This window comes from Coturnix japonica, chromosome 9, assembly GCF_001577835.2.
Source record: "Coturnix japonica isolate 7356 chromosome 9, Coturnix japonica 2.1, whole genome shotgun sequence".
Lineage (NCBI taxonomy): Eukaryota > Metazoa > Chordata > Aves > Galliformes > Phasianidae > Coturnix > Coturnix japonica.
In genome coordinates, this window is record NC_029524.1 from 8,500,709 (window position 1) to 8,527,530 (window position 26,822).

Consider the following 26,822-nt stretch of genomic DNA (forward strand, 5'->3'; position numbering starts at 1 on the left):
AAAGAAATGAGAACTCAGTACAACCTTTTTATTTTCTGATTGCAGCCTTCTGTCTGAACCCCTAACCTAACAATATATCAAGCAGGGGAACTTGCCAGTAGAATGACATAAAGACTGTTACTGTTCACATTCTATTACTTGAAAGTCATCTCAATGTCAGAAAACTCTACAGGCAACTTCTAGAGCTCAGCAAAACAATGTTAGACATAAGCAGTGCTGTAAGTAATCACAGTTTCTAACATGAAAAGCTTCAGTTAGCACCAACTGCAAAATCTAAGACTAGTAAAAATCCTGAAGAACTAGGCAGCCTCAAACTTAAGAAAACGTTGTTAAAAGAAGAATTAAAAAGTACAATTTGTTTGTGAAAAAGACAAGTCAATGATTAATCAGATTTGAGTTGTAAGCATCAAATAAGTTCCATTCACAGCCTTTCATGAACTCACCTTGACACAGCATGGTTTTTCAGCACATCCTTCAGGAGTTCAGCATCAGCAAAATAAATTATTCTAAGTATTGCTCTAAGGCACTTGTGTCTAACAGCAGGTCCAGCTGAAGAACTATACACTTCATAAAGAACACCAAACAGTGTTTTGATAAAGGACTTAGCCAATTCTGGGTCTTCTTTCATTAGTTGTGCTCGAGCATCATCCTTCTTCAATTCTGAATGTCCACCTGTGAGAAGTTGTGAAATAAATTACGGCATAGTTCTCTGCATCTTTACTCTGATGAGTTAGTTGCCTGCTATTTTTTGGGAGAGGTTTTTTTTTTGTTGTTGTTGTTTAAAAAAAGAATTAGCTAAGATCTATAATTTATGTCAATTTAACAACCAGAAGTAAAACTGATGGCAAGAATGTAGCTATAAATCCTTCCAACAAATTTTAATTCATTTTTAAAAATTTATTCCTGAGCCATAGTAGAAAGCCCACAGACTTCATCAAAAACAGCTGTACAAAACTCCTTCAGAAGACTCCACCCCATGAACCACCTCCCTCCAAATTTAAACCCTGAAAAAGTTTGTATGAATACTTTCAACTTTTGTTGTTCTAAACAAACTGAAGACAAGCTTGCAATTTCATGCTTCATAGAAACAAGAAATATATTAGCCAAGTAGACTACTGTGAAATTTAGCATAAGGTAGCCATAGCTAGAAATGCCAGGTGTATCATAAACCATACTCACTAGTGTTTGTATTGGCTAAAGGGTTTGGTTTCCGCTGAATGGCACGTGCTGTTCCAGTATCCTCATTTATTTGCTGCATAGAGTTAAAATCAATAGTATAGACACGTCCAAGTGTCGACAGGCTTATCTCATCCTCACCAACCTGATGAGCTGCCTAAAAACAAAGAATTTAAAGTTAAGGATGCTCTAGCAAATGTAAATCTATATGAAGATGGGGAAACAGAACATAGTAGGAAAAAACAATGACTGACTGAAATACAGTAAGAACAGTGATCAAGCATTCAGCAGTTGACCTGTTACCAAATACCCAAACAGTACAATATTACCCCTCGTGCAATTCTTATTCAAACAAGACTGATAATTTCAAAACCATAAAGAAAAAGCTCAATACAACAACTGCAGACATGTTCAAAGATCACCAGCAAGCAAACAAGTGGAATTACTACCTCTATTATTCGACTATCAATCCTGTTATAGGGATGCCAGAGACCCCTGTCATCTCGCCATTGCCATATCGCACCATCTGTATTTTGTGCATTTCCTTTCTTTAGCATAGTATCAACAGCAAATATCCCCTCTTTTGGCAGACAAGGCATCAGTTCACTGGAAAGAACATGAAAACAATACTTTACCACAAGTTTGAGCTGAATACTCTTTGCCTTTATTATAAAAGCGTTATTGATTTTAATAAACTAATTAGACTGAAACTTAAAACTGTATAACTTACCAGATAAGAGAAGTAAGCTCATAGAGTTCTTGAGGACTTCGTGGAACAAGGTCAATTTGCTCTTGACAACTCCCATTTGATGCTCCACAAAGGAGAAAGTGAAGTGTTTCTGCAATGTCTACAGAATTATTATTGAGACCATTAATATTGGTTTGAAGACAACAGTTTGTGCTGGACACTGTACAAAAGAAATAGTCACTGCCCTAAGCAAACAGACAGAATAGAGTAGGACAAAACTCTCTTCAGACATCACGAGAAGAACATCTTCTGTCCAGCACAGGGTTTTGGTGTGCTTTTTGGTTTGTCCTACCCCCTGGCCTTTAAGAGGCATCTTGCTGGAAGGACAGGAGGGGATATCACTAAACATATGTGGCAGGGAAGAAACAATGGGAACATACAGAGCAGTTGAAGTCACAAGTAAAAATTCACAAGACAGAAAGAAAGAAATAACTGGGGACAAAACCAGCAACAGTTTTTTTTTTCCCCCTCTCCACGTTTTCCCTTAGAAAAGTGTCCTTATATCACACTTCCCTGTCTAGTAAAGATTATAAGAATTGTGATTCAACTTAATTTGAAATAAAAACAACTCATGCAGCTAATGCAGACTCAAAGGAAAAAAAAAAAATCAGATGAGCACCTCAGTGACAACAGCTAGAGAAAGGAAAGGGGAAAAAATAAACAAGTACTCTGTATGACATTAACTAAGCTTAGTACCCCAGGGAAAGCATAACAAGAGAAAAAGAACAATACTTGTTTAACCAAGTACACAGAGTTCCCCACTGACCACAGCCACAAACTTAAATAGGTCCCCCAAATATATGAAAAAAGCAAGAACTCACTTTGCTTCATAAGTTGGACTGCAAGCGTTGGACAATTGGAACACATTAAGGAAAACATGCGCACCACCATGATGAACATTCCTGAGCTCAGGATAGGAGGTGTCACTACCAAGAGCTGCTGGATGTTTGTTAACAAGTCCTTCGAAGCAACCTGCTGAAGCAAGTTCTTTAGGAGAAAACAAAAATCAAACATGTTAGTCTGATATTAAAAGATAATCCCATAGAAACAGAAGAAAGGCAGAGAGAAGCAAATAAAAAATAATAAAGAATATTATTTATCCATAAAGAAAACCAACCCTTACCTCCTCATGCTGGAAATTGTCTACCAGCCGTGCAAAACAGAGACAAGTGCTTTCAACAGACTTCTTGTCCTATTAAAAAAAATAAGTATGCCCTTGAATTAAACAATTTTAACATACATGAAATTAAGCTGTTATTGACATATACATAACATTTTAAAAGGCCAACTAGATTACATTTAACATATATGACACATTTTAGCATACACTACAGTTCTGAATTCTAAGTATATTAACACAGTCTAAATCAGTCTCATATTATGTCTTGGATCTCTCACATTGCCTGGAAAATGCCTCACACTTTCCACAGAAACACATCTCAGGACATTTACAGATTAGTAACTGGGTCTCTTTTATCCTTTTTGGAATCTACAGAGAGGAATCAAAAGGAAGGACTAACTACGAATTCAAAGTGATGGGAGACACAGACTAACCAGACATGAAGGGTATCGTTCTACAGAATGCATGAAGGCTGTAGCTTCAGATCACACAGCACAGCCAAGTTACCAAATCCAAACACAAGACATTAAGAAGTACTCTAAAAACCAATTCTAGTTAAGATTTCAGGTAGGAAATAGAAAGTTTCAGTAAATGAGATGGGGAGGGGTATAAAACTAGGCAACAGGTTGTGTTTGTTTTTTTTCCTCAATAAAATTCAGCTTCAAAAATGACTGAAGTTGTCTTTGTGCGTACTGTAATCTTTCTTCAGTCACTGTTCCTCCTAGTACTGCTGAAATGGTGTTTCCTGTTTTTAAGCAACCTTCTAAACCCACACAGAGCCACAAAATCATGTAGCTCAGGAAAGACCTTTAAAAGCATTAAGTCCCACTATAAATTTGGCTGAGTTTAATGGTGCTGTGTGTGAAGCTACCTCAAAGATTCAAGTAGCCTTTCAGTAAGAGGCAGAATTAAGTAATCACAACAAAAAATGATTACCTGGAAGGTTCCATTTATTTTTATTATTGTTTTGTGTCTTTAACAGGGATTTGACAACCAAGCAGAACATTAAAGTTTTTTTCATGTCACCATTTTAAGTGTTCATTTATTGACATAGCAGCATTACAAGACAAGCAAATCCACTATTTAGGTTCCATCACTTGAAAATATTGTGCAGGAGTAGGGACTTCATTATAAGAGACCAATAAACCATCAAATCAGCAGAAGAACCACAATCTTAACTGAAACTGAAATGTTTCAGGCTTTAAAGCGGAAAGGCAATTAGTAACTTGGCTGTTTAAAAAAAGAACAACAATATAACTTGATTTCCTCTCATTAATGGGAAACAAGTAAAGACTACAAAGCCACTGTTAGTTGTGCTCTAAGCTCAAGTACCTTATTCCTCTAATTTTACAAAACTAACAAGAGCATCATGATTCCTTACAGCATAGTTACAGAAGCCTAGAGCTTCACATGCACATCAGAACATCACAGCATGACACTACAGAAACTTTAAATTAGTATCAGATTATCTTGCGAAGTCAAATAACACACAGTAAAAACTAGGTAACTAAAGGAAGATTTATACTACTTCCAGGTCAAAAGGAAACAGCTCTTACCTGATGGGTTAACCTTTGTGTAAGCAGTGGCAAAGAGTCTGCCACAAAGTGAAACTCATCAGGTGTTATACTCTGACAGCAATTGGCAGCAATAGCTAGTGCATTCCTCTGCGCATTTATACTGAAGAACTCCAGATACAGCAAACAGTCTGCCAACCCACCCTGTAACAAAAATAAACGTTTTCATTCTCAGTACTGCTGAAGTTATTGAAACTTTTTTCTTACTTTGTTTTCACAGAACTTGCAGATCATCAAGATGGGGGAAATGGAAATGCAGAGGTAAAAGGTGATTGCTTCTATACTTACTGCCTGCAGAATGGCTTTACTATGCCTGCGTGATAGCATCTCTAGAGCTGTCAATGCCTGCTCTGCCACATCAATGCACTGAATAACTTGCAGCTAAAATAAATCAAGAAAATTTGTAAAGCAATTACTAAATCACTCTGTATAAACAATGTTCATTAACATTTGGACAGTTAGCCTGTATTAAGACAGATACTAACACAGCTATACTGCTACATGTAACCAAGTTCAGCAATTTAAGGCTAGATCAGTTCTGCAGCTACTCTATCCAAGAGTTTCAAGTATGTATAATTTCTCAGTATCTTGTCAACAACAATAAGACAAAGTTTACAGTGATTCACATTCACTTTTCACTGAGGCTATGAACAAAGAAATCTATTTTAAAAGCTTCTAATGCATTATGCATTGTCTTCTAAGCTATGAAAGAAGCAATTATATTACGAGTAATCCCCAAGTTAGGACAGGAGATAGAAAACCATCAGATTGGTTTAGTACTGTTTTGATTTCACATTACCTTCTCCAAGAAGACAGGAATTGCATCTACCACTACAGCAGATGATCTGGGAAGTGCTTCCATCATGTATGTTAAGGCTCGACAAGCATGGTTCATCTATAAAGTATATATACAGATCTGCTTTAATTTCAGATGATATCACTTATTAAAAGAAATTCTTTAATAATATAAATCACTTACGATGTCAAAGTTGTGCTCCATCTGCAGCAATGTTATCTGTTTTTAAAAAAAAATAAAGACTTCGTAAAAGAAGTATCCAGGTATCAACATTTAGTAGACAAATCTACACTGTAGCTTTTCATATACAGCCATGCACAGTTGTTCACACAATGTTAGTTGAAAAAATATCATACAGGTTAACCAAGGTTTAACTTTTGTTTGGGGGTGTGTTTTCTTCATTACACAGAAGTATCCACCAGATGCCCACATTTTTCTGGGACATAAAATCACAATCACAAGTTAACCTGTGAGACCACTGTGGAAGATGCTTAAGATCTTTCTCTACATGGTTCTCTTGGCTCACGCATGCCTCCAGGCATGCATTTTTCAGGCTTCTGCCAGAAGGGGCAGCTACCTTATTAACAACATAAGCAGCAAGGTCTGTTTTACTGACATTTACCAATTCTTACCACAGAATAAACACTCGATACAAGCAGGCTCTGTTAAAGAGCAATCTAAAGGCTTTCTAATGAAATCTCTACACTCCAGCAGGTTTTATCCTGAAGATGTAATTGATAGTGCACAGATTGTCAGATTTTCCCAATATTAGTTCTAAGTGCAACCATGTGGACCAAATACCTCATAAAATTATAAATACTTGATTTAAGCAAAATATTCAGTGAAACATTTTATCCTCCAACAAACAAACAAAAAAATATTTATTTATTACCAAAGCTGGCACAACACTCTTGACTGGAAATCCTCCCAGTGTTTCTTCATTTCCCATGACCAACAGCTGGCACATCTCAATAACTGCCTGTAGTTGCTGACTTTCATCAGTGGCTTGGAGACCTTGTAAAAGCTGCTGGGCTTTAGAACCTACATAAGCGAAAAAGATTAGGAAAGAAGATATTAGAAGGTAAGTGTTCAGTGCAACTGCCATGCTATACTTCTGCCAGAGTGGAAGACCAGAGATAGTTTGCCTTCCTCTGCATTTGTAGTTTTCTCTTCCTTCCCCTGCCATGTAAAAGTGGAGGGAAAGGGAGATGTAATCTCACTCTTGGCAGTCAGTCCTTCCAGTGCAGACTGGTCACAGCACAGGGAATCCATCACACTGCTCATCATAGTCATCTCTGCCAACCTATAGCAGGTGATAGAACCCATGCTCCAAATTTATAAAGGAAAGGACTTCTTAACATGCTCCCTAAATAATATAGCACATGGAATACTGATTAGACCCTATCACCTTCTTGGAAGGGATTTTAACATGCTCATTTTGGCTCTCCTGCAAGTCAAATCACCTTGAACTATCCAGCTTACATTATCCAACATTATACAACAGAACAACAATAAGGACTCACACTCTCCTTGGGACAGTCTGACAACTAAGACACATCTACAGCTACAAACAACAAACCTCAGAACTCATACATCCTAATTGCCTTAAAGCTACCTTGAGAATTTGTTTAAAACTAGGAAAAAAACAAAACAGGGGGTTCAGAGGTCTTCTGTTAAACAGCCCATCATGCAAGATAAAAAGAAAGAAAGGGTAAAAAAAGTGAACCCTCCCTTCCCAACCTAGAAGGGAACATCAGGTAGAAAACAAAAATAATTTAAAAAGAAAAGAAATACAGCTAAAGCAAACCTGTCCTCCTTACACAAAGACAAGCTAGTTAATATTGTTTACTCCAGTCTAGCAATTAAGACATACAAATCTCCAACATGTAAAATATTAAATGATGTAGCTAATACAAATACTAGAATTTACTACCAACTGAATTCTACTAGTCTGGAAGTGGAAAGAATTAAGTCAAATTAGACAAACTTTGCTTACTAGCTCCACTTCCAATTGTCCTGTGGAAGAGCTGCGACATCCGAGGACCAAGAGGGCCAAACAGGTGAGGAGGAAGACCCCTAGCCTCTAACAGAGCTAAAAGCAAACAGAGGATAACAGCCATTGTCAAAGCTTCTACATATATTTTAAAAGCTCAAGTTCCATGAAGCTATAGTTTAAGACAACTAGAATTTTGATACTTTAGGAAAGAGGAGTTAGGATTAGATGACTGTAACTACTTCAATTTCTAAACACACACAGAAAAGATGACCTTTAGGGAACAAAGAGGTCACTTTCATATGCACCAGAGCATTAAGACTCCTTAAGAAGTCACCCACCAAGCTTCCAGAGCTACATATTTTTTTACAGAGGAAATCTGGTCTACTAAATTAATATTACAAGATCAGTCACAAACTAGCAAATATACTAGGCATTAACTCCAAACATGGATTCAAGCTGTGCAAAACTGGTTAAACTTAGAATTTTCAGAGGTTCAGGATCCGAGCAATGCTATTAATCTGAAAGGAAGGATACACAGCTTTATTTGCTGATGAGCAGGGTGATCTGTTGAATATTAGTTTGGGGTTTGTTTTGTTTGTTTGTTTTACATAAACACTTTCCAACAGACGTAAGTTATGCTGGATTAATTGGGAGATATTATCTTTTTACTGTAGTAGGTGTAACTGCTTTGGATCAATACAATTATGGACACAAATAGCTCAATATTCCTAACTTGTACCTGTGCTTACTGAGAGCAATAAGCAAATGAAATGCTACTGACAAGGCACTCAGTCCCATGTTAAAGGTATAGATCAACCAATATCTGTCATTTTCAAGGGAGATTATGATCACAAAACTCCTTGCAAAATAGCAACAGAAGAAAAAAAAAAACATCACCAAAACAGCTGCAGGACATGAAAACTGGAGTTCATACCTGTCTGTACTCTCAAACTATGAGAGATCTAAATCCTTCTATAACTAAAGGCATGAAATAGAATATTTTTTAAGAACAGATAAGTTTTGTTTGGTCAAAGCTTAGAGTAACATGAGCATCAGAAACAAGCATGAGAAAAAAAAAACCAACATTATCCTGAAGCGGGCAGAGTAACAGCAGGTCAAATGAAGCCTTTCAACTGGAAATTCATTGCTGCAAAAACAGTCTGATATTTTGGAAATGCTTATACACGTAATAGGAGTAAGTTAGTTCTCCATCAACGCCTTGATCCCCAAATAAATAGCAGTGTATTACACGCCACGGAAACACGCAAAGACACTCAACACCACCTCTGGATATTAGTTGCAAATTCTTGCATCTTTAGTGAGTTAAAGTTGGTGGTGTCATACTTAAAGAGAGCTACAGTAAGAAAAGGATCACATTCACAGACAAAAACAAAATAAACCATTCCTACTATATCTGTATAATACAGAACTTCGGTCAGTATGGGTCATTACAGGCTGTAAACAAAAATAAGTTATAACTTAGTTACAGATTTTATACCTTGTAGTCTTCCCATCTCAGAGTCATCTGACTCACTTTCTCCGGATGTTGTCATACCTACAGCCCCAGCAACAGAGCTAGAAGCTAGAAGAAAAGCAGATTGTGAGCTACAAAACTTCCATCACTTCCACCATCAAGGAAAGTGTCCACCATCAGAAAAATGATTCATTTAATACTGTTTAGTAAATTAGTCTGTTCCTCCTCAGATTGTTGCCACTGTTTCATTTTTAGGCCCATATCTCTATTCTTTCCCCCTTTTTCCTTTTTTTCCTGGGGCATAGACCCATGGGTCCCTCCACCCCACTGGTCACATAACCAGGCTAAACCAGCCCCTGAACTGTTGACACACTGCCACCACACTTCAGTGCAACTACTTCAATAAAAATCAATGTCAGCCTAGAGAGCTAATCCTTCCCATAAAAGAACAAGGCTACACCAACATGAAAACAAGTCAGATCAGCAAATAATCCTTCACATACATTTGTCTGTATCATTACTAACTTCATGCCTCAAGTGTTGGGCTGCATTCAGTTAATTTTGACTTTTCATACTAATGTAGCTGATTTTTAAAACACAGACATTTGCATTTTTTCTATAACTCCACATAATTGCAGGAAAGCTGTTTTGAAATCACTGCTGATTAGGACCAGGTGACAAAATTAAGTACTACTCCACAGGCTTGTAAAAATGAGAGTGTTTCTTAATCTAGTGACAACATTTGCCTGTATAGACAAGCTTGTAGTTTCAGACATTTTGCAGAATATTTTACAGAAGTTATAAAGGAACTCTTATAGGTAAACACTTGTCTTCTATAGTCTGAAGAGTTTGACATCTCTTTATTCAGCAGTTACATGCAGCATTAATGTGAATTAGTTTTCAGACTTTTTTTTTTTTTTAAAGACAAATCTACCCTATTAGGAATTTTGGGAGACGAAGTAGCCTAACTAAAACTTGTACCTGATAAATAAGGGATCAGATTCAGAATAAAGGTCTCTCTCACTGGAAGCTGTACCAACTTAACTATAACTTCTTAAACACATCAAGTTCCGGAAGAATTTTGCATGAGCAGGTACCAGCAGTATACCATAATGCTGCAGCTGGTGGTGGTACTTACCTGCAGCTCCCTGGGGAGCCTCATCTGTACGTGCAGCTGAAGAGTTAACTCCATCCTGGTTGTTGTCAGGATCAGCCATCTTCTCTTGTCGGCGAGCTTCAGCTGCTCCTCTTTTGCCCAGGCCAGAGCCTCGCCGACTAAAGATTCAAGGAAACAGAGGTTCCAGAACTTAAGAATTATAACAAGAGATTTCTTCAACACAATAATTTTTTATTTATTTTTTATTTTTTTTTGTATTTACATAGGTAATTACCACAAAGGTGCACAAAGACACAGATTCGCGTAAGAACCAGTCTTCATAAAACTATCCAACTTCCCCTTACTTGCCTCACCACAAACCACATCCATGATTTGTTCATGCTAAGGCATTACAGCTAGGTCTTCACATTATACACTCTAGGACAAGGGAGTCTACTAAAATAATAATTAAAATGATTAATCTTAAAGTGACTTAATTACAAATCAAGTACACATTTCGGAAGAACTCTGATAGAGTATTTACCTTTGAAGAAAGTTCTGAGAAGTACAGAACCCTGATGTTCAGGCTTCTTTAAAATGGCAGACAAAGTTGAAGGACTTAAGTCTGCCTTTTTAAATATTACTATTGTTACCATTACAAATACATATGCCTGTGATGTCAGAAGCCAAATTAAAGTGCAGAACTGACAACAGGATTAGACCTCAGGCATATCAAATACCTAGATATTTACAACATCGGTTGTTCACATGCAGCTGTTGAACAAGCTGAGCAGTACAGTATTAAAACAGACACCTGCATGGCATCATAAAGTCATTTTTATTTTTCAGAAAGCACTTATTATTCATAACACACAATAGTTTAGAACTCTACTAGTATTCAGTAACTTTTTAAACACAATCAAAGGGAAGGATTATTTAAATCTGTAATACTGAATTTGAGTATCTTTTTCCCTCAACTCCTATATTTGAGGTACTTATTGAATGTCCAGTGATGCAGAATACTATGCATCACCCATGACACTGGTATGCAGAACATCACAGCATGCCTGAAAGGCTGCAGCTACTTCTACAGTAGCTAGAAAAGAGAGAAGGACAATTTACATTCATAAAAACAATTAAGCAGCAATCCACAGCAGAGATCACGTTTTGTTGCCTGAAGTTTTACCTGGTACTAGCACAGGAGCCCGTGGTCTTTTGCCGTGTGCTCCGCCGCAAACTGGGGAGCTCAGCAGGTGGTGATTCACTGCGCTTCTTTGTGGATTTTCTTAGGCCTATGTAACAGGTAAAGAATTCAGAGTAAGTTAACCTCTAAACGCACAGTAGTTCTCAAAAAACAAAAAAAGCAGGAAAGAATCTACAAAAAAAACCACACTAAGTCCAAATCAGCTTTTAGTCATCTTACACTGAACTGCTGTATCAGTAAAAGAAAGATTGAAGATATTTTACTCATTTCAGTGCTACTAAACTCCAAGTTGTTACTTGGACAGCTTTTCTAATTCAAACTACAGTTACACAAGAGCTCATAGGCCTTCCTTATAAAAAGTACCACAGTACAAAGTACGTTTCATATTTTGATGTGTTCACATTCAAAACACCGTTAAAAATAAATAAGACTTAGATTAGAGAAAACTATACCTGTTGGGAGGATCTCATCCATTTTGCTTCACTGCTTAGAATAAATCCACACACCATTTACTCAGACAGTCACTGGCTGAATCATAATATTTGTAGCTTGATCTACTTTAGCACAACTTAAAAATAACTGTCTTAAATTCAAAGCAGATTCCCCTACCACCCTCCAGAATTCCAACACTGCCAGTGGTGAGGTCTGCAATATGTTGGGTTTTTGTTCTGTTTCTGCTGTAATTACATCACTGCAATCACTACTGCTATCCTAAGGCCTTCCTTCAGGCAAACAACCATACACATCTTCAGAGCTTAGAGAAAGGAATTGGGAGTTTTTAATTTAGGAGCATTTAAACTGCTGAAGACTGCCAACTGATACTAATTAGCTCTAGTTTATGAAGCCACCATTCCAATGGAACTTCCAACCACAGGACATCTCTAAAATAAGATACAGTAGAGCTCCATAACATCCAATGTATGAATACTATTGCTCAGACAAATAAAGCCTTAAAAAGAAATCAGATCTGTTCCCACTTCTGGTAACAAAGCAAAAATAGAACACACAACCATATATTGTTGGGTTGTTGGTTTTTGGTTGTGTCTTTTTTTTTTAAAGCACGAACTGGCTGCTGTTAATTTTTGTAATCATCCAGAAATACTGAGTTGCAGTATCTAGGGATGAAATGGTAACAACGTCATTTTTGATAGGATATTTAAACACCAAAAGGAAAGTAATCTGCAAAGTTATTAATGAACTAGTCAACAGTCCGTCCTTGAAAATACTATACTGTTTGATCCAGGAATACATTAACTGCATAGAGCATTAAGTTCCATGTAGATTATAGATTAAGGTTAACTTGAAATACTTCTTCTGACTTACTAACCAAAGAAACCTGGCATCCTAAGAAAGCTGCAGCATTCAGCTACCAAGCACTAACCTGAAGTAAGTCAGTCACCTGAATTTTCATGTAGCTCACACTTACAAAGTAAGCTTTTTTCTTATTTTGGATGCTCCAAAAGCAATGACACTTTCCTACACTATGGTTTCAAACCAACTATTTAAGTTGAATATGCTTCAACAGAAACAGTCGTTTACTCCAGCCCTATCCACATACATTAAGTGATTTGCCATGCTGAGAGAAGTCTGATGTTAGAGAACAAAAAAAAGACAAAATCTGTTTGAAAAAGCTGCAGCAGAAGCCTGGGCCATACCTAAATGCATTTCCCAAGTTACGGAAATGTGCAGAAAAAACAAGCTCTCACAGTTGGTTGTATTTTGCAATGCAAATTGCATTGCATTAAGCATAGCACTATTAGTCCACGAGATATGTCCACTGTTCTATAAGCTCATATTAGATGCAGACACCAAATAGCCTGCTACTCCATGCAGCATTGTAGTAAAAATTAAAAAAAAAAATGAGACCTACTTTTTACCTTATATTTGGAAAACTTAATTACCCTGTTACAACGGTTTGGAATAATATAATAGGCACATTTTAACCCCTTATTTCAACACATCACTTACTGCTTCAGATTAGTGTGCATTCAGCTTCAAGTAGTCAGACCTAAACAGCTTACTGCTGTGTTTAATGGTGTGGTTCCACACACTCATGCCTTACTGTTCCCAGGCTGAGGCACAGCACACTCTTCTTGCACACTTTCACTCTGTTAACATTCTGCCAAAGCAATCAGCTGAGCAAAGCTGACAGGAGTCAGGTGAGTACAAACACCATGAAACAGTATGGCAGTGAGGATGTGGAGTGGATTGTCCTTTTCCTTAAGAGGGATTAAATTTAATTGAGCAGTCTCTTAAAATTGAATTACTTTAGTAAGAAGGTGCTACAGAATGTATAGGTAGGTTGGCAGACAAGCTGCAAAATGCAAAAAGCACCCAGAACAGCTGAGTTCAATCTCTCCTACTTCTTGTGAGCACTCTATTAATCAGATATTTTCATATTATTTCCTTTCCCTAAGTCTTCTCTTCTACCTCTGACACACCTACCAGGCCCCATAAGCTCTTCCACCTCTCTATTTATTCCAAAGGGCAAAAAGGATGTGATAGAGAATTTCTTAGAGCTTGTTTTTTTCCTACTGTTTATAGCTCTCTGCCCTTAAGAGTTCATTGCTTAAGAAGGCTCAAGTCACTCTTACCACCTGCACCTTTTGAGAAATCCTCCCAGTCGTCCCAATAACATAAGCTGAAGGCCACTACTTTCTCTAGCACAGGACCAAGCCTCCTTATTTCTCACAGTTTTATCAAAATTCCCTCTTCCCCTTAACACATTGCTGGCATGCCTCGTGCCTCAGAGTTAGTCCTCTGCCTATTGGATCGGCGGGTGGAAAACAGCCCCATGCCTTCACAAGTAAACAGGGTACAAGTGACAGACAGGCAAGACTAGAGATGCACTAGGAGCATCTGACAGGAAAGCACTAGTTGTGCTGCCACTGACAGAAAGGGCTTTCAGTTGAATTAAATCCTTGTTTATCACTATTCAGCACTATTTCTTTAATAAATAGAACAATCCTTAAGAAATCCATTTCAGAGAGTAGAAGCTATGAACAGTCAGACTTGCAAAAGAGAACTAGGCCTAAGCAGTTCATATTCAGCAAGTACAAAAATTTCAGATGTGAACTTGAATTCTGAAGTAGAGCCACGGGTTTCCCTGTAGCAAGCAGATAAATAGCTTATGCTGTGACATCATCCTATTTGCATGCCAAATGAGTCTAAGGAAGAGACCCAAAACAGGCTAAACCTGAAACAGTGTAGCCCAACAGGAATTAAATGAAGTTTTAAACAATTTAAACTTCAGATTTTAAGTGTACTTACTGGTCAGCTTTTTTTTTTTTTAAGGCATTTTTTGTAGTATGAAAAAAACCAAGTTCTGAATGCAGCTGTACCTACTGCATTCACTTATTTCTAAACTCTGAACATGTAACTCAAGCCTGAAGTTTCATTTTCAGCTTACAAGCCTGAAATCCTTCAGTTTCCAGTTCAGAAAAATAATCAGTAGAAACCTACTTGTTAGAGCTGAAAGTTGAGACTTCAGATTGGCTCTTCCCTGCCCAGGCAATAAAGATGGGGTAAAAATAGCTGTGGAAGGGAAAGGCACCTCCTGCCACTCTAATGCTCCAGTATTCCTCCCAGTCTCAAACCAGACATCCTTAACTGTTGACTGTAGTTCCATACATCATTCTTCAACTGCAACAGCTGTATTTACACAGGCATAACTGACTTCATCTGCTAGTCATAAAGGTCTTCCCACTTACCTTAGGCCATTCTTCCTAGAACCACTTTTGAACCACCATTCTCCACTCTCCCTCATCCCACACTTTTCAACTCTCTTTATAGGGATCTCAGTTATTTTCAGCTAGTTCTGCCAACTTACCTTATTTCAAATTTCTTTAAGCATCTGTCTCAAATTGTCAATGAAGCTCCATAACAACCAAAGGGTTTTTGTTTTCTTTTATTTTTAAGCATTGTTACTGTTGATTCAAAATTTTTCTCAAATGGTTGTGAAAGAGCTTTAACGAACCTTCTGAAAAGCTACAGCTATTTAAGAATACAAAGTTAAGCATCTTCATTTATTCTAGGTCAAGTTCTTACATCTTAGTAATATTTAAATAGCTCAGTGATATTTAGTATACCACACTCCAATCAGTGGCATTCAGTGTAACAGCTATTCAATTACATTTAACACCTGCTTACTGTAGGTTACAGCAAGATACCTTACACTTCCCAGTATCATCTTTTCCCTCCTCAAACTGGGATGCCATCTAGAGATAACTTTTTTTTTAAGCATCTAATGAGTCTTACTATGCTTTACAACCCTTAACACTGCCTTTTAAAGCACCTATTTACTGTCCGTACCATATTCTATTTATGACATAAACCCAAAGTATATGTTTACCATTCACAAAAGCTGACTTTCAAGTCACAAAACAGCTAAAGCTGGTCAAGCTGGCTTTCACAGTACATTCTTGGTAGAGATAATTTACACTGATATTCTCTCAACGTTGTTTTTCAAGCTACTCAGTGCTCCCCCCGCAGACTGCACTATCCCAGTGGGATATCCTGGCTAAAGGTTTATAAACAGTCACAGACTATCCTCTATCTCTTGTGTTCACTTATCAGAAGTAAATTCCTCTGCCTCCCTGTGGCTTTTCTCCACTATTCAATAAGTTGCCCATAAGAAAGGACAGACTTCACTAACAACTTGCTGCTTAGTCCAGATCTTGTCTAATTCTTAGTCCTATCCCTCTTACTTTAACCTAGAGAATTTAGTTTTTCCTCAGGAATCCATCTCCCATTAAGTTTTGAACCAAGCATATAAAGCATTGTTATAAGAAAGCAATGCCTTTCCCCCTCCCCAATGCTATCCCTTCCTCAACTAGGTTAGGTCATTCTAGAATCAATACTCCAGTCATGCAAGTTATCCAAAACAAGCCTGTTAGGTCAATTAAATCTGTTTTGATTATACAGGAAGCCATCCAGGTCCTCTTGTTTATTTCACATATTTCCTGCATGAGTCTTAGCTATAGACATGCCCTAGTTGGGACAGGGCTACTCATGATCATGCCTACATCAACATTCAACAATTACTAAAGCTTTGGAATCCAACTTCATAAAGCAAGTTTTAAAAAAACACTTGCTATTTAAAAAAAAGAATCAGATCATAAACAAAGTCAGTATAATGCATTTTAAACGTTCAAGAAAACAGAACCACAAGCATATCTTGCATACTACTGAGCAAACGCTCAGCTTGGAAAAAGCCTAAAATCTTCATCAGAACATCCAAGTAGCACATAATGCTCCAATTAAGAACCAGAGAGAGGATACATTAAGCTAGAAAAATTTTCAAAGTAGGCTTCAGACATGAAACTACAGATTGTGTGCTTGTTTTCCAACAAGTTTAGCAAAATGGCAATGATGAACAACAGAACAAACACCACATAAGAATCTTATAATGGTAACATAGCATCCATCACAGAAATACACAAATATCTTGTAAATTGTTTAAAAAATTACATGCAGCATAACATTTAGGCCTGTAGAACACCAACTGTTTACTTAAAACCTTTTGCTTTAGCCAAAAGTAGTTTCAATCACAGCTTTGCTTAAGAGGCCAGTAAACACAATACCAGTTACTTCTCTTTAACAAGGTCCCAAGAAGCCTTAAAATAACCTCAGAACTTGTTTATAAGAGTTAGTTTTTAAAACATACGTGCTTATTCTTCCATAAATGCAAGTGAACAACTTACTTGCTAGCTTAGCCTGTAGTCCTGAAGGTCCAGGTTTTGAGGTCTCTGACTTAGAAGAGCCTGGTAGAGACAGTTTTGTTTTAGGGAGACTAACTTTTGGACTGAATCGAGCAGCCCAGTCAAACTTCGAAGAGCCACCTGTTTTGCTCTGTTCTTTGTCCCTGCTGCTCCTTCTTGGACTAGGGCTGGACGCAGAACGTGAACGTCTAGCCTTATTCTGGTCCTTACCCTGTTTCACTCTGGCACCCTGAGGAACAGTAGAAGAAGCAGAGGCAACAGCAGAAGAGGAAGAGGATGTAGAAGCTGAAGAAGAAGAATCAGTGATGGTGCTACACCCAGCTTTGGCTGAGGTCACCGATTTTGAAGCCAGCTTGGAGGATTTTGCTGACTTCTCTTCAGCGCCAGTTGATTCAGCTGCTGAACGACTCTTTATACAAGACGTACTCTCTGTCCTTTTCCTTTTCTGACTTCGGGAGCTACCAGCAGCTCCACCCTTTCTGGTGTGAGCCTTGCTTGTTGATGGCAATTGTGTAGACTTCTGCTGTTCTTGGTCTAAGTGTCTTCTCTTGGATTTAGTATGTGGCTTGTTACTTTCTGAGGAGGTTTCGGCGTGTTGAAGTGCTTTAGGTTTTTTAGCAGAGCTAGGAGAATTGGTCCTGCTGTAATCTGGACTAGCACTGCGTTTAACTCCTCGAGAATTGTCTTTCTTAGGCACTTGCCCCGTTTTTTGCTTTTCTGAAGTACTGACTCTTTCTGAATCTTCTTGTGGTATTAAAACAGCAGATGAACTACAGCCTCTGCAGAAATAAGCAGAGACAGCATTAGTATTAAGCCTCACATTGTTGCACAGTTTTGCAAGATAAACATTAGCAGTCAAAGTAATAACAAAAACTTCATGTGAGAAAACCTATTGAATATAAAGTTGACTGTAACAAGAAACATGCTCATTCCAGATTGATGCAAAAAAAAAAATCATTAGCATGAACATTAAAGCTGCAAAATAATTGCATCCGATATTGCTTTTAAACAAGAAAGAGAAAGATACTGGATGACTTGAATTGATTTCACTAGGATTTCTCTAAAATTAATTAAAACTTTCAAGCTATGAAGCTGCTATCTAAATGTTTGAGAATACAGGTTCCATGAGAGAACAAGGAGTGCTCAGCAATGCATAACTAGTCATAACAGAATTCCAGCTCAAAGAAAGTGCTTAATGAAAGCCCATCTTAAGCGACTAATTTCAAGAAGCACAAAAAGAGTACAATTTTACTCTATGTGAAAGATGATCCAGTGTGTATGTAGCAGAAATCTATAAAGAACAGAAAACACACCTGAGGTGTTTACCCTAAACACAAGTATTCTTTGGATTTGAAAGTTTCAGTTACTATTGGACACCACTCAGAACTCCTTGGGCAATCTTCCCACAACATAAAGAAGGAAGAGAGGAAAAGAACCTGCAAGTATTCCAGGACTAGTTATGCATAATTTGTATGCTCTCCATCATTGATGAAATGCTCTCAGTTGAATTAAAAGCATGAACATGAGACATACTGAAATACATCCACTGAATGTAATACCTAACACCTATTAGTCATACATTTTCTAACAACTCTGCATAATTAGATATATGGCATACAATTGTGAAGTGCAGATAACACCGATAACACAAATATGAAGTGCAATTACCTTTTAGAACAGTGTCCCTTGGACTGCTCAGAAGTAGTATTAGACTGCACTTTGGGTGTCTTTGAAATAGATTTTCTACTCTCAGGAGGGCTATGTGCCTTATGTTTTGCCTGCCCTAAATGTGACCTGTCAGCAGAAAGTCAAAACAGAAAGCTATCAGAATTCTGAGACACAGATACAAACCAGTCGGTGGATTTTTGTTGTTGTTGGGACCGTTTACAGCTATTGGATTAAGTATAACTTCAAATCCTTCCACATCAACCCCGTATGTTAGGTGAGTATTTCAACACAAATATCCAGTCCGGCTACAAATCACTACCCATCAAATTGCTTTGTAAAGCGCAATTACTAAGGCATTTTCTCATATCTGAACTCAGCTGATGAATTCAAGCTTTTCTGGTACATAAGGTTACTGAATTATCCACTTTAACATTCAGTATTCAACAGCACAGTAAAGCACAAGATTAGACAACCCATAAAAAAACCTTCTCTCAGAAAGAAACACTCAGCCTCAAGATTTCACACATTAAAGTTTATCCAGACACAAGTATTTACAAGTTTGTTTCTTTGGTCTTCATTCAAAGGCTTGGAACAGGAATGTAACCCATTCCACATGGAAGCTCAAAACTCTGCAAGTTATTTAATGGCTGCAGCTCCATCAATTCCAAAGGACTGAGTACTCTTTGACAATGCTGAAGTAAGTTAAAAAACCCACATGCTACTGATGAAGGAAGTCAGATGAGACAGGAAACCTGTGATATCAAAGACAGGAATGAGCTTCAGAGAGACTGTAAGTGTTCTCTCAAGCAGCCTTCAGCTACATGCAAAAAGTAGCTTATTGTATGAGCTTTGACAAGAGGACAAAGATCATACTATTCTACAAATGAAATATAATACTGAAGTTGCATCTTCAAACATGTTCCACATTTGTTTTCCAAAACCAATGGCTATCACAATCTACAAGAGTCACAAGAGACTGCCCATAAGCATTTAGAACAGCACAGTATAAATAACTGCAGCAAGAAACATCTTGCACTTCCCTGAATAAAATATCTTTGCCAACTGTAAAACTCAGCTGTTCATATCCTACCCATACAGAATGCTTGAACAGCACTAACATTTATGAAACCTCAAACTAGTCTCACATTAATGCTGGTAGAATATAAAACACATTAGTTGTTTCCAAAGAGTTGGCACTAGATGCTATCAGCCTAAACTATCTAGCCCTCTGAGCTGAGCTACACAAACACCCTTAAATCATATGGAGGGGATGGGGCATGGGAATAGAATTTCAAGTTCCAACCCAGGTATGATCTCAAACATCACAAAGTTGCAGCCAAATGAGTAAGTGGGGAAGGTGAGAGTTCCCCAAGCTTTCAGATCACTTTCCTGACTAAGAGTCAGCAATCTTACCAGTGCAAGGAGACCTTAACTCACTACTGACTGCTTTCCTCAATAGAAAAAAGTGTACTAAGGTTAACCAATTGATAACCACATGATAATTTGCTTAGAGTCAAAATACTGAAGTATGAGTACTATGAGCGATTTTCTTGGTAACATCCTCTCCTTTTTTTGTTGTTTTTTTTTGTTTGTTTGTTTTTAATGAAGCATTCTCCTCAAGTTGCTTGTTTCTAAACTTTCTTCTGAAATAACTCCTTTTCTATTTTGTCTCTTGAAGAATTTCTCCTAAAGTATTCCTAACATCAGTTACACAGAGAAATGAATGCACATGAACAGCTCATATACAAAACACTCTTGGAAAGTTGAGCTAGGGGAAGTAGATCTAAAAGCATGAAGTAAACAGTATTTTCTCAGTATTTCAATCATTTTTCCTAGAATGAAAAGAAAAGCAATTTTATCTACAACAAATGTGAAATAAAGTTAAATCAATCCCATAACAACTGATTTTATCAAGGTAGACTTGGGAATGGTTCAGCTAATTCTGAAGTGTTTATATTTTTCTTTTCCTCAAAGAGTAAGGCATGAAATTTAGTTTTATCCTTGAAACACTTATTATGGGAGTAATAAGTTATTACATCTTTTGCACTTGGCAGAAGTATTTTTTATGTAAGCTAATTGATCAGGGTTCATTTATTCTGAAACATATTTGAAAAATTTATTTTCCCTTTAAGTTTTAATTTAATTAGAACTGGATTCAACATAGTACTTCAAGAGCTCAAGAACACAAATAATTAGACCTTTGAAACTGAAATGTGGCAAAAGCAGTATACAAAAACATCAAATATTGAGCTCATATATTGAAGACTGTCACTAGTTCCAAGCTTGCTTCCTCCCACCTCTCAAGTCTTTTGGTTCCTACAAGCTTTACAAACATAATTCCATACCAGCATCCAATTTGTGTGGACAAAAAGCTGCAATCATACAATTCGGACTGTGAATACTGTATCATGTAGACTAGTCACATTTGCTTTATCAAAAGTATCATAAGTAGCTATTACCTCCCTTATGTAACCAGAGCAGAAAAGTAACGTTAGAAACACAAGTGGACAATCTGAAATGGGCATTTTTAAAAATTGTTCTTAAAACCTCGTGTGCTCACTTCTCATCCTGAGTTTAATCATTCACTTTGTAAAAAAGCCTGATTTGCATGGAGCACCACATTTTCATATACAACTATAACCACTGCGGCTGTAGTCACGGAAAAGTAATGTCCCGCTTATCCAATGCTTCTCCTTAACACATCAGATAAGTAGAGATGACAACATGGAGTTCATGCCACTGGAAAATAGTATTTGCAATAGTACAGTGCTGAGTATATAGGACCACTTCCATTACTCCACATCAATACAACAAAGGCATTGCTTTTAAGGGGAAGTAACAGACAGTTCTTTCAGAAGGGATCTCGCATGCCTTGCAGTAACATTTCAAAGTTGTTGCTATTGAAGTGGTGGCTCAGAAGCAGTCTGTGGCCTTACTGAAGATTTAAGACTACAGTTTGCTTAGAGATGGGATACTGTAGTTAGTCAAGTAAGAAAGTAACAACATCTGCCCTGCTTCCTTCTCCCTCCTAAGGAGGCAAGTACACTCATTAACAATATCTGCCTCCCGCTCCTCTTTGGATTAACGCTGCTGAAGGAAACTTGATCATTACTGCTTCCCTATAAACCTGTGGAATTCTTCCTTAATATCAAATTCTCAAAGAGATTTTTCAGACAGATTTTCTTGCCATATAATTAGGAAAGTGCCATAATAATAATTCTAAACAGTGAGGATAACAATGAATACTTTAATCTGAGAATACTATATCATCCACAACAGCAGGTCACCCAAAGCACAGTTATTTGAATATCACTGCTGACTGAAAGCAAAGGATCTTTCAATATGAGGCAGCTTTAGTTAGGTGCATACACAGACATGAAAGGGAAGGGGGAAAAAAAAGTCTCTTTTCACACACACCTTGGTTTCTACTGATTCTTGCTCCTCTCCCACTCCCTATCCAGAAAAGCACATCACAGATACTAAGCTTACTGCCAATTTGTGATGCAACAACCTTTTTCATGGTCTGTAAGCCTAGCATCATTTGATCTATAAAAAAAGAACTGTAGAAGTCATGCACTCAAAGGTCACATCAGGTTATGGTGTTGAATGTGAAATCACTAGCAAAATCCAGTATAAAACAGGCCACAGACTTCCACTATTCATTTTGATAGCAAGGGTAAAAGTTAGCAGAGTGACAAATACAGTCCAGTCTAAAACAAAATGGGCGTATGCTGTTGCTTGCAATCTAAGGCAAATTTGCCAGTATTAGGTGTCATGGAAAGACAACTTTGCATTTGTGTTTTGTATATTAAAGCAGACAGGAGTTCACAATTTCTAAAGCCTTTACTATTTAATAGTAATCACCATTACATAAGTGATGAGTAGCTGCTCATCAAGCTAAAGCAACAGAATTCTAGCAAGAGCCCTTTAAGCTGTAGGAGAGCCAGAGACATGGAATAACATTTCAGCTTGAGAACACAAGAAGCAAATTTCTCCAACCTCCTTTTACAACAGATTTCAGTTGAGGAAGCTCCTGTGTTCACTACAGTCAGAAAACACAGGAGCAAAATTAAAGCCAGGTCTAAAGTGGCAGAAAATGCTCTTACCCCAGGGTCTCTGAGTGACCAACCAGTACACGGTCACTTAGAAGTAGACACAGCATCTGTTTCAAGATACTACAATACCCAGAATCTGTGTACCAATAAGCAACAGAACTAGAACATACTACCCCAACTCATCTTACATATATGGAGGCATGAATATTTCAATTTGTGTTTGAAGACTAGCTTTTCTTCTAGTTGTCTCTGTAAATTTGAGCATCTAATTCCTACTATCTCATCCACAAATTGTTGAAGGACCCAACAGATGTCTCACATTGTTCCTTGTACAATAGGGTTTGTTTACCCAACAGCTCACCAAGAAAACACAAAATGCATTAAGAAAAAATGAATTCATTATTAAGATCACATTAACTAGTATACTTTCACCCAGGCCTTTATATGCTTTACTAACCATAAACATTTATACTTCACTGTGAAGGCAGCAGAGATCCTGTTCTCAAGAATCTGTGTTTTCTAAACAGTAGTTAAGGAAGATATATGTGAAATGTATGACAGCAGCTGTATGAGCACTGGACAGAAGCCTTGTGTTTATCAACTGTTTTTTGTTTTGTTTTTTTTCCATTTGTGCAATGATTAGAAAAAGCAAAAACAGTTAACATCCTTCAAACAATGACCACACTTCCAGTTAGCCCTTATACTAGTGAGAAATCTACCACCTGTTTGAATGATAAACCTTCACAATAAGAACTTATTACCCAGTGACAATAACCTACAACATTTTAATACACTAGAGAACCCAAGATGAAAATGCAAGCAAACATGCACCTGTAGCATCTCCAAGGAAAAAGTACACAGACAGATGTTGTCTACCATGGTACCAACATATTTCTAAATTAGACTAGTTTTATGGTGCTTTTTTTTTTTTTTAACTAAAGATACATCCAAACAAGCTTTACTTGGTGAAAACTTATTTCCTTAGTTTGAATGGCAGTAATTATAAAGTCAGAATCCACAGAAATATTTCAACAACCTAATCTTACACTACAAACGCAATCAGTTACAGAACTAATACTACTCAATCCACTTGCTCACTGGCATATTAAGACATGGAATATCTTTCATACTTAAGCTATTCAAAAGATACACAGAATTAATAAGCAATGCAAAGGAACAGACAATACTGATTTACTGGCATTCCTAAAAGGAACATGGGTTTTCCCCCAGGTTTCACAGACCTGTGTCTTTGCCAGCCCCTACAGATATCAACAGGCAAGGAAGAAGGGAGAAGAATTTGTTACTACCAGTGATTTGTGCAATGAAGCTCAGTTAAATTTTTTCCACATAAATATATTACTGCTAGTCTAGCTGAGCATGCTGCATTATGATGAATTCCCCATGTTTTCAGGCCAAGCAACAACAGTATAGACAACCTTTATGAAAACATTTTGCTCAAATTTCAGTATTTGAATTTCAGATCAGGAAAGTTCATTCTTTGAAAATCACATCAACTTTGCTTTAGCACATGAAGACACCCTGAGGAGTAGCAATCATACCTTCCTCCTGCTGTGTCGTCTTGTGGCTGGGCCCCAGCAGTGTTCCTCTGTGAACGTCGCAGTGACCCCCCTGGATTGTTATTAGGCCGGTTGGACATTGGCACCTCTCTCCTGAAGGGACATACCCTTTCTAGACACTATCATTCACTGCAAGACAAGAGAAAGATTCATAAGACCTGTGGCACAAAGACTCACAGTCATGCCTCAAGAAGCAAATGTAAAATGCTGTTGTTCAAGTAAAAGCTTAGGACAAAAAGAATTTCAAATTTATTTCAAATGCACACAGGACAAGTCTCTTCTGGAAAGCATTCACACTTTTATGTAGAGCAACAAGTTTCCAGCATGCATATGTAACACAGGACACGGTCAGCTAAAATAGAGCACCTTTTTTAACACTATTCAAGAGAATCTATTATTAACATAAAGGAAAAATCTCACTAACTAGTCAAACTTAATGCCTGATAGAGAACCAACAGTGAGTATTTTAGCTCACTGCAGGAGATGACAACACAAGTTCGAAGAATTAGCAGTAGTATCCACAAGCTAACAAAAGTTACTGCTTCCTTCTCAGATTTATCCAACTCCATTTGTACAGAAGCATACACAGTAATTAAAAAAACAACCCAGCTTCAAACAAACTTCGTTATAAGAACATGCTCACAAGAAAAAACTATTTTAGAAAAAGAATTAGTGAAAAATGCATAGTTGCTTAAAAATAAAGCAACAATGGCCAACTGCTCTTCAGGAGTACAGGTATTTCAGGATTGTGTCACCTAAATCCTCAGTCAGGAGGGGATGTTTGCACACTATGCTAAATCAGAAGTTCTAAACAAAACGCACAGCAACAAGACCACAACCAGCAAATCCAGTTCCAACGTTTTGAAGATCATGTGGACCCTGTAAATAAACAAAAAAACTCCACCACATTCATAAGTGAAGAAAGCCACAAGAAGGAAAACAAACCCAAGTTTAAGAACACAATAGTCTACATGCTAATTCTGTACCTATTATATCTATAAGCACGATAAGTCTGACAGCAAAAGCTTAAGACCACCTCATCTACAGGTAAGTATGGCTCAGCTCCAATTCTACTGGCTCCAGTAAAGTGTCAATATCTGCCACAGCCACTATAGGCAGGCAAATACAGTTTGCCATTTCTATTCCTCTGAAAGCATTTACAAAATTGAACAAAAGCTAGCAGAAAGTAACACAGAATCCTATGATTAATTTTACTGCAAGCTGTAAGAAACAAAGAAGACCGAGCTGAAGTCAATCACAGGCATTGCCAAATACCATTGTGCACTCTCTTTATTTCTTTATAGTCAAAGAACAAATGAAAAGACATCTCTGTGCAAACACCAGCAAGGAGACAAGAAAGGAGAAAGGAGCATCTTCAATGGAGAGGTCAGCTAAGGGTTAAATAAGGTACTTAAGTCAAATTGTCAGTCATATTATAAAATGGTTGTCATAATTCTCATACCTACGGTAAGACCACGCATTCCCTAAGAATTTATTGCGCAAGGTGCAACACTTACTTCAGAGCTGTGCACCAGCCACATGCTTTCCACTCTAGGGTCAGTGCGCAGACTTTCCCATGTAACACCAGAAGATGCTGAAGTAATCCCAGCATCTGGAATCCTGACACCATCTAGGGAAGCCCTAAAGCAACATCCATCTGCCTAAGCAGTCCGTGCTTCAGACACAGGCAGCACACGGTCACACCCAAGATATTTTCAGCTGTGTCAGATAATGACATGGCAGCTGTTTTGTCCTGTAAGGCATCTGTCAAATCAAGGTAATGTCCTGAATTACACATATATTAATATCTCTCAATTTTACTGAGTTCCTTAATGTGTACTGTGCTGCCACAACTCCCAAGTTCACCTTCAAATATGATGCAGCTTCATGACTTTGCTATGACCTCTGATATCAAACCATTAATTTCCATCCCACTGAAAGCATCCGAGGCCACACAGCATCACACACCCAGCCAGCCCACCCCACAGGAAAAGTGATGCTCTCAGTAGGTCACAACTGAGTTCCGCACACTAGAAGAATTGGAACAGAGATCAGAAGTTCCCAAAACTGAAATGTTCTCAGATTCACTTCTCCAACCCATCTGTAAGCCTCAGTCCTAGAACTTCTTTATCCTCTCCATCCTTAGATCTTAAGCTCAAATGAGATGTACAATGCAGTGCATCACCTGAACACACACATGCAGCCCTGTCATTTAAAGACATTGCCTCAGCTGCATTAAGTATCCATGTTCCATAACAGAGTTACACCTGCACATTAGATCTCTTCTTTAATTGATAGCCTTTTGGGTGTGAAAATTTTAAATTCAGGTCCTCTGCTAGTATAAAGTTTATATTAACTAACACGGCTTGTTTACTGAACTATAACCCACTAATCTTATATACAATGATGCAAAAGCACCGACCTGTATATGCTTTCCTCATAAGCACTCATTTTAGACTGAGGATGAACTCAACAGAATAGCATTACAAACCAATTCATAACATATACTCTGAAGACACCTAAAGCACTGCTTTCTAATCATTAACTTGCATAATATTCTTCCAGAGTAATAAACCCTTCTTTATTACAGTTACCTGTTGTCTTGCTTACTATAAAGA

General features: G+C 37.6%; 1 protein-coding gene across 1 annotated transcript in view; it reads right to left on the reverse strand.

Moving 5' to 3' along the window:
• The window catches only part of TRIP12 (thyroid hormone receptor interactor 12), a 42,392-nt gene extending 18,108 nt beyond the window's left edge, over positions 1–24,284 (reverse strand). Inside the window, 18 exon segments of the mRNA XM_032446455.1 lie at positions 444–672; positions 1,180–1,333; positions 1,626–1,782; positions 1,907–2,024; positions 2,746–2,911; positions 3,048–3,116; positions 4,601–4,762; positions 4,907–4,999; positions 5,418–5,513; positions 5,598–5,633; positions 6,307–6,455; positions 7,411–7,506; positions 8,909–8,992; positions 10,023–10,159; positions 11,167–11,272; positions 16,887–17,683; positions 18,573–18,698; positions 24,187–24,284. Coding sequence (XP_032302346.1) covers positions 444–672; positions 1,180–1,333; positions 1,626–1,782; positions 1,907–2,024; positions 2,746–2,911; positions 3,048–3,116; positions 4,601–4,762; positions 4,907–4,999; positions 5,418–5,513; positions 5,598–5,633; positions 6,307–6,455; positions 7,411–7,506; positions 8,909–8,992; positions 10,023–10,159; positions 11,167–11,272; positions 16,887–17,683; positions 18,573–18,698; positions 24,187–24,284 — 2,873 coding nt within the window.
• Between the last annotated feature and the right edge of the window lie 2,538 nt (positions 24,285–26,822).